The sequence below is a fragment of the Pteronotus mesoamericanus genome, unplaced genomic scaffold (genome assembly GCF_021234165.1).
Source record: "Pteronotus mesoamericanus isolate MK-2021 breed Mesoamerican mustached bat unplaced genomic scaffold, CSHL_Meso_final scaffold_118, whole genome shotgun sequence".
NCBI classification, from domain to species: domain Eukaryota; kingdom Metazoa; phylum Chordata; class Mammalia; order Chiroptera; family Mormoopidae; genus Pteronotus; species Pteronotus mesoamericanus.
In genome coordinates, this window is record NW_026555301.1 from 10461019 (window position 1) to 10474978 (window position 13960).

The 13960-nt window shown below is 34.4% G+C and overlaps 1 protein-coding gene across 2 annotated transcripts in view; it reads right to left on the reverse strand.

The window, feature by feature from the left end:
* The window catches only part of NAPG (NSF attachment protein gamma), a 30414-nt gene that overhangs the window by 11142 nt on the left and 5312 nt on the right, over positions 1-13960 (reverse strand). For both annotated transcript variants that reach the window (XM_054587352.1, XM_054587351.1), the window contains 6 exons: positions 12896-12980; positions 12181-12198; positions 11500-11530; positions 6270-6379; positions 6088-6154; positions 5721-5791 (listed from right to left, as the gene is read on the reverse strand). In XM_054587352.1, coding sequence (XP_054443327.1) covers positions 5721-5791; positions 6088-6154; positions 6270-6379; positions 11500-11530; positions 12181-12198; positions 12896-12980 — 382 coding nt within the window. The remainder of the gene's footprint in view (positions 1-5720; positions 5792-6087; positions 6155-6269; positions 6380-11499; positions 11531-12180; positions 12199-12895; positions 12981-13960) is intronic.

Consider the following 13960-nt stretch of genomic DNA (forward strand, 5'->3'; position numbering starts at 1 on the left):
CTACTTTACCCAGCAAGACTATCATTTAAACTGAAGGAGAAATAAAGAGCTTCCCAGACAAGAAAAAGCTGAGGGAGTCTGTTACCAACAAACCAGATTACAACAAATGTTAAAGGGCCTGCTTTTAGAAGAAGAAGAAGATAAAGAAAAAAAAATATTAAAAAAAATAAAATGGCAATAAATACATACCTATCGATTATCACTTCAAATATAAATGGCTTAAATGATCCGATCAAAAAGCACAGGGTAGCTGCATGGATAAGAAAACAAGACCCATATATATGCTGTCTACAAGAGACCCACCTCAGAATGAAAGGTACACACAAGCTAAAAGTAAAAGGATGGAAAAGGTATTTCATGCAAATGGAAAGAAAAAAGAAGCTGGGATATGAATACATATACCTTACAAAAAATATACATTAAAACCACAGCTATAGTAAGAGACAAAGAAGGATACTACAAAATGATAAAAGCAGATAACCACAAGAGGATGTAACCATTGTATACATTTATGGACCCCACATAGAAGCACCTAAATATATAAAGCAAATCTTCATAGACATAAAGGGAGAGGTTGACAGTAATACAGTCATAATAGGAGACTTAATACCCCATTAACATCAATGGTAGATCTTCCAGACAGAAAATTAACAAGGAAACAATAGCCTTAAAGGACACACTAGATCAGATGGATTTAATACACGTCTTCAAGGCATTTCACCCCAAAGTTTCAGAATATACTTTTTAAATACCCACAGAACATTTTCTAAAATAGACCACATAAGTACACAAAACAAGTCTCCATAAATTTAAGAAAACTGGAAAAATATCAAGCATCTTCTGACCATAATGATATGAAACTAGAAATCAATCACTAGAAAAAGCTGAAAAACACACAAAGACACAGTGACTAAATAACATGTTACTGAATAAGGAATGGGTTAACAATGAGATCAAGGGAGAAATCAAGATACCTTGAACAAATAAAAATGAGAAGACAACTACTCCAAATCCACAGGACACAGCAAAAGTGGTCCTAAGAGGGCATTCATAGCATTATAGGCGTACCTCGAGAAACAAGAAAAATCTGTAATAAACAATCTAACTTTACACTTAAAGGAACTTGGAAAAACAAGAACAAAAAACAAGCCCAAAGTTAATAAAAGGAAGCAAATAATAAAGATCAGAGCAGAAATAAATGAAATAGAATCTTAAAAAATAATAGAAAAGATCAATGAAACCAACAGCTGGTTCTTGGAAAGATATACAAGATTGATTAACCTTCCCCTAGACTTACCAAGAAAAAAAGGAGAGAGGACCCAAATAAATAAAATCAGAAATGAAATAGAAGAAATAACAACTAAAACAAAAGAAATATAAATGATAGCAAGAAAATATTACAAACAACTATATGCAAACTAATTGGATAATCTGGAAGAAATGGATAAATTCCTAGAAACATATAAGCTTCCAAAACTTAATCAGAAAAATCAGAGACTCTAGACATACAAATTACAACTACTGAAATTGAAGTAGTAATCAAAAAACTCCCAACAGACAAAAGTCCTGGACCAAATGGTTTCACAGGCGAACTTTATCATTCAAAGAACAACTAACATCTACCCTTCTCAAACTATTCCAAAATATTCAAGAGGAGGGAAGACTCCCAAAATCAATTTACAAGATAAGCATTATCCTAATTCAAAAACCAGATAAAGACATTACAAAAAAAGAAAATTATAGGCCAATATCTCTGATGAACACAGATGCTAAAATCCTCAACAAAATATCAGCAAACTGGATACAACAATACATTGAAGAAATCATACACCATGATCAAGTAGAATTTACCCCAGGGATGCAAGGTTGGTACAATATTCACAAATGAATAAACACGATTCATGACATAAACAAAATGAAGGATAAGAACCACATGATCATATCAATAGATGTAGAAAAAGTATCTGATAACATCCAGCACCCATTTATAATAATGTTTCAACAAGTGAGTTGAAACAGAGGGAACATGCTTCAACATATTAGAAGCCATAAATGACAATCCTACAGCCAATATCATACTTGATGGGCAAAAACTACAAGTCTACAAGTGATTTCCTTAAGATTGGGAGCAAGACTGGGATGCCTGCTTTTACCACTCTTATTCAACACAGTAGTAGAAGTCCTAGCTACAGCAATAAGACAAGAAAAGAAATAAAAGGCATCCAAATGGTAAAGGAAGAAGTAAAACTGTTATTTGCAGATGACATGATACTGTATGTAGAGAACCCCAAAGATTCCACCAAGAAACTACTAGAACTGATAAATGAATTCAGTAAAGTAGCAGGATACAAAATTCATATCCAGAAATTGGTTGTACTTTTATACTCCAAAAATAAACTATCATAGAAGGAAACAAAGAAAACAGTCTTATTCACAATTGCTTCAAAAAAGAATAAAATACCTAGGAATAAATCTAGCCAAGATATAAAAGATCTGTACCTGGAAAATTATAAGACGCTGAAGAAAGAAACTGAAGATGATACACGTAAGTTGAAGTGATTCTGTATTCATAGATAGGAAGAAATAACATCATTAAAATGTCGATTACCCAAAGCAATCTATAGATTCATGCAATTCCTATCAAGATGCCAATGGCCTATCTCAAAGAATGAAAACAAATATTCCAAAAATGTATATGAAACCATAAAAGGCACAAAACAGTCCTAACAATCTTGGGAAAGAAAACCAAAATTAGATAAATCACGCGACCTTATATCAAACTATACTACAAAGCCACAGTAATCAAAACAGCATGGTACTTACATAAAAACAGTCCTATTAATCAATGGAACAGGGTAGAGAGTCCAAAGTAAACACACGCCTTTACAGTCAATTAATATTTGACAATGGAGGCAAACACATACAATGGGGTAAAGACAGTTTATTCAATAAATGGTATTGGGAATACTGGACAGATATGCACAAAAATATAAAACCAGACACCCTTCTTTATACTACACACAAGAATAAACTCAAAATGGATTAAAGACATAAATGTTAGACTCAAAACGAAAAGAAACCCAGAAGAAAACACAGACAATAGTGTTGGAACAGGAACAGAAAGTCTCACAGGTAAGTTAAATAAACTTGCTGGAAAGGCCTTTCCCAGGAGGAAACAAGGACACTGGTCTAGAACTGATTTAAGTCCCCCTAGATAAGACCTGAATGAAATCTAACTCACTTCTGCACTCCAGCTCTCCAGAAATTTAAAAAAGGGGACTAATACCAATATATTAAATAGGTTATTTAATTTTGCTATGCTAAGACATAAACTAAACTATTAAGTTAGAATTAAATCTTACAGCCTCAAGTTAATGAAAAAATATAAGCATATTAACTAAATGTAACAAGTATAAAATTTTAAATTTCATTCTATATTCTATCAGATGTTATTTATACAAAGTATAAAATTACCATCTGTTTTATTTATTTTAGGCAACTGACAGCCAGCCTCAAATCAGATTATAATCAAAGTACAAATTCAAGATATTGGAACAGCACATAAATTATCTCAATTATCTTTGCATTAGTATCAACTCCGTGTTTTTCTTCTTACCTTGCACTAGATTCCTGATAGAATTACAGTGGCAGTTGACCTTTAATTCTTTCATACTACATATACCCAGTGATACTCTTAAAAGTACCAAATTCCTTAATATTCCTGAATAAACTGTAATAAATTTTTACCTTATTAGACAAATTTTAAAAATATTTCCACAAAACTAATTTTTATTCAAACACTGCATTAAATACTACTATTTTTAAATGCATTTTTACTAAAAGATAAAAAAGCAATAAAACAAATTAACAAAGTAAACAAAAGACTTCTTGGTTGCCCTACACTTATAAATGTCCACCTTTCAAGCATATCGAGATAACTCTCTCACTTCTGCTGCTCATTCAATTCACGCTTTCTCCCTCCACTGACACTATGAAGAAAACTTAGTACTTGCTTTAAAATCATGATTCTCAGACATGTATCACAATCAACCAGTAACTTTTTCAGAATGATGGTGGCTACCACCCCTAATGGAGGTCTCTTAAGGAACATGTATGCATAGCTGGAAAATGCTCCTCCACTGATGTCCCAATAGACATCTTAGGCCCCCTCCTTCCTTTTGCTACTCCCTATAAAACAGTTTTAGATACTTTGCATTTCAGGAAACAAAACAAAAAAGGATGAGGAAAGCAGAAATACCTTAGGGAAGCTGAAGCAGAGCACCTTCCTACACAAGAGTCACCCCACCTTCTGCCCCTACTTTTAACTTCACTTCTCAGGCCTTCAGGGGGCCCTGTGGAAAGGCTCCCACTTCAAAGGGCCCTGTGAAGGCACTGGAAGCCTTGTGGGAGGACATTGTGGGGTAGGAATAAATGAGAAAAGAAGGTAAAGGTATGCCAGATCTGCCTATCTGCGTAGTACCTACCAAAGAGTCAAAGACACAACTTCCTGTTACTACAGTGTGGAGCCCTGCTCACAAGGGTCAAAATCGAGGTACAACCTTTTAGTTCAGCTATTCTGCAACAGCCAAAAACCACCACAAGTAATTTTGTTTCTGCAGAAAACTCTTTCAGAGACTAAACTCAATTTATTAGGCCACCATTTACTAGTTGGAAAGTGCCAGAGTTAGCATTTCAATTGTTTTAATTTCTAGGAAGCCAAGAGCATTAAGATGAATAAAGGTAATGACTCAAGGTTGTTTTATTAATTAAATTGTGCTTCATGGTTTAGTACAAAGTCCTAATTTGAAAACAAAAATGTTATTGTTTAATCAATGAAAAAAGGTCCTATAAAGTTGTATATTTAAATGAGAACATTTAATAGCTCTTAATTCTGCATTAATTTATTCTGATGCTACTCTAAATTTTGAATTATATTTTAGAATCTTCAGTCTTAATGAAAAAAAAAACTTTAATTCCATCTCAGAAAGGGATGCATAAATTATTCAGTTATTTCTTTCTTGATTTCCTTGAAAAAATATATCTTGGGTCTTTCCTGTCACTAGAGAGTTAGGGGTAAATTTCAACTAAGATATCTATCTTCAGACTTACAGTCTCTTAAGGGTGTTTATCTTAACTGTTATTAAATGAGATCTCAGCAAACAGAATTTTATGAATGACAGAAACTGTTTACTAAGCTTAAATTGAAGCAAGGTAAGAAAGGAAAATCCAATAGGGATTCTAGGTTTCTGGGATCCAGCTGTTTGTGCCTTAGGCCATATATTTAAAGGATAAAAAGTAAATACCCTATTTAATGACACTATTTGGTTATCAAAAAGCTGTCCATTTTCAGGGGTGAGTATTTAGGGCACCTTGTAATGTATGCCTATGGAGATATTTCTCCTCAAGAAAAAGATATTATAATCTAACCAAGTATCAGATTATGAAAATTGCTCCCTAGTGCTTCTGAGCCAGCTCTTAACCAATAAAAGCACAATGTAGGATACTTTTTGAGATTACATTTTCGAAAAATAGCAGATCTTTTAATATTTAATTCAATAAGCTTTCTTATACATATCAATTTTTTTTCGGGTTCACCTGGTATGTCTATGGCTTACACCAAAAAGATTAACAAGCCATTCACGAAATTACTTAACTAGTTCCAAACATGAACTAAAGGTATAATATACGTGGACGTACATGAACAGTTTGGGAAAACTCACCTGCGTCCTCGTACTAGCAGTCTAGAGGCTTTTCCTAGTAATTCAACTGCCTGTCGTAAACGTTCCTCATTCTAAAGGAATCAAACAAAAGAGAGTGTTGTCTACTTTAATGTAGTAATATTTTTTTCCCTCCAATAATTATCTAACAAAACAGTAACGGCACTCAGTATGAGGGTGAAGGAACTGTGTTGGGAGGGCAACAGCAAACGGGCTGGCTAGTCCACTTCACTACTCTCTAATAGAAAAAAACAAGAGTTCAGCTGTGAGCACAGGAAAGTTTCATAAGGTAACTGCTGTTTCTCTGTTTTCTTACATATTATGAATCTAAATATCCTAAGTATACATGAAGAAAAAAATTCAAACTTACTTCAAACACATTAGCTGTCTGCTGATAAAGCTGTACAGCCTTTTCTGGATCTACATTTTCAATCAGCCTAAATTAGAAAAGAAAATTTGACTCATATGAGAAATGGGAAACTTGTTTCTCAAAGGACTTCATTAAGACAAAAAGACAATGACTTCTGTGCAGAGGCTGTTCCACACACTCACTTTCCAGCTCGCTCCAATGCCATGGCTGCCGTGTCGGGGGTGCCGTTTTCTAGGTACATCATGCTGGCTTTCTCAATTAGCTGAACAGCCTCTGGTAGCTTCTGCATCTCCTTTAGGCAAAGGATACAATGTGGATCAGCAAATGCACCATCTTAAATACAAAGTTAATCTAAAATTCAATTATCTTATCTCTGATCCATGAAAGTAGTCAAATCTTATACAATAAATATACTTAAAATGAAATGCCTTCACACAGTTACTCTCCCCATCAAGCTTCGTTCAGCCAAAACAAATGTGTGTCAGTTAATTTCTACACAGAATCCATCACTTCACAGAATTCCAAGGAAACTATACAAAGGGTAAAAACCAAAACGTTTGCTCTCTACTATTTCCGTAAGCATTCAAAATTCTTTGAACATTAACTGAGTCTCTACTATATATATAGGGACTACACAAAACAGATAGCTCAAATGGCTGCATCTTATTTACAAGTACATCTTGTTTGAACCATTCAGTATTTTTAAATCAGATACTTTCACAAAAGCTGTTTTATGACTTCCTTATTTTAAGATATATCAAAATCTATGCCATCAGCAGGCTTGAGCTTCCGCGTGGCAATAATGTGCTGGGCCTGAGCAGCAGCAGTCCTGTGCAGGCATACGACCTGCTGGAAGCCGGCTCATTCCCCCATCTCCTACTGCCCCACACACCCACCCAGGCCCACCTCCTTCACCTCGGTCACTCCCCTATGCCCTGAGTCGTCTGAGTTGGCAACCGCCTTCCACGCCGAATGCCAGCAACAGAGTAACTCTGCATCTTACCATTAAACTGTAAATCTCAGCATCCTGTGGACCTCATATTGAATATCTCTGTGTCAAAACTTTTTTAAAAAACTAAAAAATGTAATTTAAAAGCTTGACATGAAGCATAATGGCATTAGTTACCTCGGGCTGACATGCTGTATGCTAATGTAAGCTGCATGCTGACATCTCATGGGTTGTTTTCAAATCTGCCTATTTAGTCTCTCTCTATGTTAACAAATTTTTTTAGACTCAAAACTTGCTGGTCCCACTCTAGACTTTAAAATAAAACTTTTTTATTATTTAGCTATGGAGATAAATAACAATAAAACAGATTAAAATATTCTATACAAAATAAGTTGCTATCAAACTAAAGTGGAATGATATCAGTTAATATAACTTCAAATCTTTTTTTGTTTGTTTTTTTTTGTTATAGAAACCAAAGGTTGAGGAAAGAATCAAGTGTCTATGGTATATGTTGAAGGACATCTGACAGAAAGGGAAGGTAAGTCTAACAAAATCTATTTCACCCACCTTAGTGCCAAGGGTTACTTTGGCTTTGACAGAGTATTTCTTCCCCCAACTCACTGATCCTTTAATTAAATATATACTGAGAATCGACGATATATAAAACATTAGGGGGATTAAAGAAATTTATCACAGGGCACTATTTTTTATGAGTCTTACCCTCATAGATAAGACACACAGAGCAGTAGCTACATGAAAGGGCAATATGAAGTACCATCTAAGTTATGTGTTTAAAAATTAACTAAGTATCTCTTCCTGGTTTTGTATCAAATCAAGCATGACTATTAGTTGTAGAGGCCCAACAACAATGCTAACACCTCTCCATAAAAAAAAGGATCGCTTGCCTACTTAAAAGTTACACTGTTTTATACTCTTCACCATGTTCTTCTGGTATGGCAAAATCATAAAGAACAAAATTAATATATGCCTATTCTCAGTGGCTTGTGTGCCTTAGTCACCTTATTGCTTCTTTGGAACAAACAGAATATGAAATCATAAGAGCTGTGAAATGAAAGAACGAGAGGTTGATCCAACATCGACAAACGTTCCCTTCCTAAGCCTCATTGGAGGATGAATGTGAAGCTTTGTGACAAAATGGCGGAAATTTCATCCCTCAGAACGAACTGCAGATCAGGTAGCTCAGGACTTCTAAGACTCTTAATTGTGCCATGACTATTCAAAAGCATTTATTTTAAATACAAGAGAATGTCAGACAACATTTTCTTTTGTCTTTTTTCCTATCCATAGGTTTATTTTTCCTTCATTACAAGCAGTGCCTTTCAAATCCTTAAAAGATACTAAATAAAATAATTTCTGCAAAATAATCACTGATGAAAACTAAAGCCTTTGCACAGCTGCTAGAATAAAAGCTGAGGCTGTGAAGATTATATATTATTAGTGGTCTAAGTATTTCTGTATTAAGACAATGTATACTAACAACAGGCACAAAGGACACTAAGATTTCACGAGGCACCGTGGTGTTTTCTAGTCTCAGGGGAAGCTATCTATTTCTTTATAAATTAAAATTACAATTAGGATTCCTGGGTCAAAGGCTATGAAAACTCTTAAAACCCTTGATATATATTATGAAAGTATTTTTTTAATGACATTAGAAAATCTTCCTGAGAACGCTGAATATAAACAGTAAGATACAATACTATATGTAGGACATTATCTATTTTCTATATAACATGAAAATAACTACAAGAAAGAAACTAAAGATGTTAACAGCAATTACTAACATTCTTTAATCTTTCTAGTACTTGTTAATGACCTATAATGAGAAAGCATTCACTTTAAAAACCAGAGGGCTTTCAGCCAAGATGGAGGCATAGGTATATACACTTTGCCTCCTCACACAACCAAAAGAAGGACAACAACAAACTTAAAAACAAAATATAACCAGAACTGCCAAAAAATCCAACTGCATGGATGTTCAACAACCAAGGAGCTAAATAAGAAACATTCATCCAGACAGGTAGGAGGGGTGGAGAGAGGCAGCCGGGAAGAAGAGAAGCAAGTGGCCTGGCGAACTGGGCAGTCCCACATTTGCATTTTGTGTGCGGATAAACCTAAAGGAACAGATAGGGAGTAAAACAGACGACGCAATCCAGGGTTCCAGTATAGGAAAAACAAGTCTCAAAACTTCTGGTTGTAAAAACCTGTGGGGGATGTGGCTGCAGGAGAAACTCCCACACTCAACAGAGAATCCGTTGGAGAGACCCAAAGGGTCCTAGAATGTACAAAAACCCATCCACCCGGGAACGAGCACCAGAAGGGCCCAATTCACTTGTGGGTAGCAGGGGAAGGGACTGAAAGTCAGCTGAGAGAGGAGCAAGCAGCATCATTCCCTCCCAGACCCCTCCCCAACATACAGTGTCACAACACAGAGACCTGGGTTGTCCTGCCCTGGTGAATACCTAAGGCTCTGCCTCTTCCAACAGGGGCACTCAGACAGAGAAATATGGCCCAAATGAAAGAATAGATCCAAGCTCCAAAAATAGAACTAAGTGATGAACAGCTAGCCAACCGATCAGATGCACAGTTCAAAACAATGGTAATCTAGATACTCACTGAATTGGTTGAGTATGGTCACAAAATGGAGGAAAAAGTCAAAGCTATGAAAAGTGAAGTGAAGAAAAAGATACAGGGAACCAACAGTAAAGGGAAGGAAACTGGGACTCAAATCAATGATGTGGAGCAGAAGGAAGAGATAAATATTCAACCAGAACAGAATGAAGAAAGAATTCAAAAAAATGAGGAGAGGCTTAGGAATCTCTGGGATAACTTTAAACGTTCCAACATCTGAACCATAGAAGTGCCAGAAGAAGAGGAAGAGCAAGAAATTGAAAATTTATTTGAAAAAATAAGGAAAGTGAACTTCCCCCAATCTGGCTAAAGAAAAAAATGCCCAGGAGATCCAGGAAGCTCAGAGAGTCCCAAAGAGGTTGGACCCAAGGAAGCACACACCAAGGCACATCATAATTGTATAACTCAAGATTAAAGAGAAGGAAAGAATCCTAAAAGCAGCAAGAGAAAGGGAAACAGTTACCTACGAAAGAGTTCCCATAAGACTATCAGCTGATTTCTCCAAAGAAACCTTGCAGGCAAGAAGGGTCTGAAAAGAAGTATCCAAGGTCATGAAAGGCAAGGACCTACATCCAAGATTACTCTATCCAGCAAAGCTGCCATTTAGAATGGAAGGGCAGATAAAGTGCTTCCCAGATAAGGTCAAGTTAAAGGAGTTCATATCACCAAGCCCTTATTATACAAAATGTTAAAGGGACTTATCTAAGAAAAAGAAGATCAAAAACTATGAATGGTAAAATGACAACCAACTCACAACTATCAACAACTGAACCTAAAAACACCAAAACAAACTAAGCAAACAACTAGAACAAGAATGGAATCACAGAAATAATGGAGATCAGAGGAGAGCGGGAGGAGGAAGAATGGGGGAAAGGTACAGGGAATAAACATAAATAGTAGATACAAAATAGGCAGGCAGATGTTAAGAACAGTATAGGAAATGGAGAAGCCAATGAAGTTATATGTGCAACCCATGGACATGAACTAAGGCGGGAGGAGGGGGGATGCTGGAGGCGGGGCATTGCAGGGTGGAGGGGAATAAAGGGGAGGAAAAAAATGGGACAACTGTAATAGCATAATCAATAAAATATATATTTAAAAATTCATAAGATTATAGAAGTTGTAAAAATTAAAAACAAACAGAATAAGATCTTAAAACAATACATAATTACAATAAATAATTCAAAACAACTTTTTACATATTAGAGAACATAAAAAAGGAAAATGTTCTATTCCAATTGCCACTGGCATACTCTGAGAGTCAGTTTCATAAAGCAGTATATTCTGTCTCACAACAGGATATTAATTCTGAACCTATTTTTGAGAAGCAGAAATATGAAAAGTGGCATAACCACATTAACCAAAATATTCCATTCAGAAAGAATCACAGTTAAATAACAGCTTAAGTCTTTCTCTTCACTGCCAACTGATATTTATATAAAACAAAATTTCTCCTTTCTATTAACTCGTAGAGAGTAAAAAACATACCTGTAAATTTTTACTGCATTAAGTTGTCCTACATTTCTCAAAATTAGGGAGGCTTCCCACGCAGCTCTTTGTTGAGTGATATACTCTCTCCTGGTGACAACACTTAGAACCTTGGGGTTCCCAGTTCCCTCCAAAAATATCCTCTCTTAAATTTCACTTTTAAAACTTCTTATCTTGTGACATACACAATGTACTCTGTAGGTATAATTACTACTGCTTTCTCTTGCTTTACAGCAAGGAGACTTTACAACTTCAACATAAATTTACTTCATTACCATGTAGTGAATTCATTCTACCTATAACAGTTATGACAGAACATTACTGACCTTCAACATCATGCCAGCTTGCTCATAAGCTCTGCAAAGAGAATATAATTTCTTGGATGAGATCTTAAAGAAAAAAGGAGGACAAACTTTCTGCTACAAGTAAGGGAAGTTATTTCACTTTTAACTGGTTCAGGCACTACATATTACTTTAGGCTTGTATTAGCACAGAACATGTTTTTTATTCTTTTTATTTTTGTGGGCAATAATGCCTTAGAAACATCAGGTATCTGAGTTGAAGGGATTTTATTTTGCAAATGCAAAACTAAGTATGACTCAGAAAGGTTAAATAAGCTTCTACTTGACAAGCCTAAATCCAAGTTTTGAAACAAATAGGTATTCTCCACAAAAGCAGGAAGAAAGCTTCCTACTTTTTCCACAGGCATTATTAATTATCAAGAAAGAGGGGGGAAAAAAAGATTCTAACTTACTTGGTTTTTCATAGGTTACTGAACAGAATGATCCTAAAAATATTAATGTGAATTTAATTTGAGCACTGTTTATCTTAGGAAAGCTTAGTCAGGTAAAGATTGAAACAAATGGAAATGATTTTTAAGTCAGTACAAAAGAATTCATTATTTACAAATTTATATTTTAGGAAAAATTTACTGACCTACGGTAAAACAGCAACATGAAATATAATAATCTGCAAACACATGAAAATGTGGGAGAATATTTACTTACTTGGCAGCATGAAAAAGACTGAATGGATGTAACAAAGTTAATATTAAGGAAAAAAAGCAAATCAACCATTTCTAAATATTTACTAATTAAAAGACAAAGGTAATTATATCACTGCCCCACTGGTGATCCAAAAGGCAAATCCGACAAACAGGTAAAGAAGAAATAATTTAATACCTGCTGATGTCTCTTAGAACTACATAATTCACAAGAATTCACAGATTTTAAACTAGTTCCATTATACATTAATCTGAAGCGTTTTACTAAAATGCAAGGCTATTATAACCATAATTAGTGAGACAAAATAAACATTTTTCAGTTTAAGTTTTAAAAAACTTCAGGGAAATCTTATTTCAAATATCTGAGAAAGACTGTATTTAAAAAATATTTATAGAGCAGTTTCTATGTCTCAAATACCTGTGCTACCTCTTAATTCTTCAGTGCCTGTCTACAGATTTTCCTCACTTCATCCCAAGTAAAACCATTACCAAGCAAATCCAGAAAAAAAGAAAACTAAATTCTCAAATGTAACTCTGCAAAGTAGTATAGACTTTATGATCAAAAGTGTCTATAAATGCTCCTTCAAAGTTTAAATATACAGGTTGTTTTCTAATTTAACAGCACTGTACTCCACATGTCACAAATTTATTAACAAGAGAAAATGTGTTTGTCAAAATCATGGAATTGTTAAGTCCTTTTTAAAGGTTGAAAAAGATACGCCCTGTTATTCTCATGAGCAACAGCTTCTCTCAGACAGGCATCTTTTGCTTGTTCAAACTGTTTGGCATTTTTAAAAGCAACAGCTGAAATAAAACAACAACAAAAAAGACTTTCTATTTCCACCACTTAAAAAATTTCAAATGAATCATTAGCAAAAGCTGCATCCCGTGTGAAGTATTAGGAAATACGTAAACTTATTTTAATCAAATACTTAGGAAAAGTCATAAAACTTTAAAGTATAATTTTTTTAAAGCAATTTTCTTACCACATTTTGATAATCTATACCTTAGAAGTATTTTCAAAAGTTTGGTTGTTTTCTTATTTGTAGACTCTTTCCTACAAATCAGTGCTAACTTCCACTCAAAACAAGGAGTCTTCCTAACACCAACATCTAAGCTTTGAGAAACTAAGATAGCATCAGTCAAACCAAAGCTCTCAAATCACAGGTACTGTCACAAAAAACAGAAGCTTACTTCACTAGCTTCATATCTAATAATAATATTTTAAAGAGTGCTTTAGTTATAGCTTATTCCATCTTTTATTTTGAAATAAGTACCAATAAATACATTAAATATTTTTATAATAAACCCTCCTCTTTGACATAATCTTTAAATAAATGTCTAAAAATTAAAAATATTTTGAAAATAAAGCTTTTGCACTGTTTAGGTTCCTGTGGGGAAAAAGAAAAAAATCTCAGGATCCAAAGAATTAAAATACATTGCTCAGTGTTGTAAAACGTCATCATCAGAGCAAAACAACTAGGACTGGCTCTAAAATATATTATAGATTTGACAATTTTACCAAAGGTTGCTTACATATATATAAAAAGGATACAAATTTTTTTAAAAAATGTATGTTAGGAACACACTTCTAACATTCTCTTTAGTAAAATACTGAAAGTAAACTAGTGAAACTATTTCCCTCCCTGATTTAAATGTATTTTGCATAAACTCTTAAAAAATAAAAATGCTTTAATGGGAAAAACCTGACCTGAAATATTTATTTTGAAAGGAGCTCATGGCCTCAGATGTATATTCAACAAATCTATTTCAAATTTCCCCAA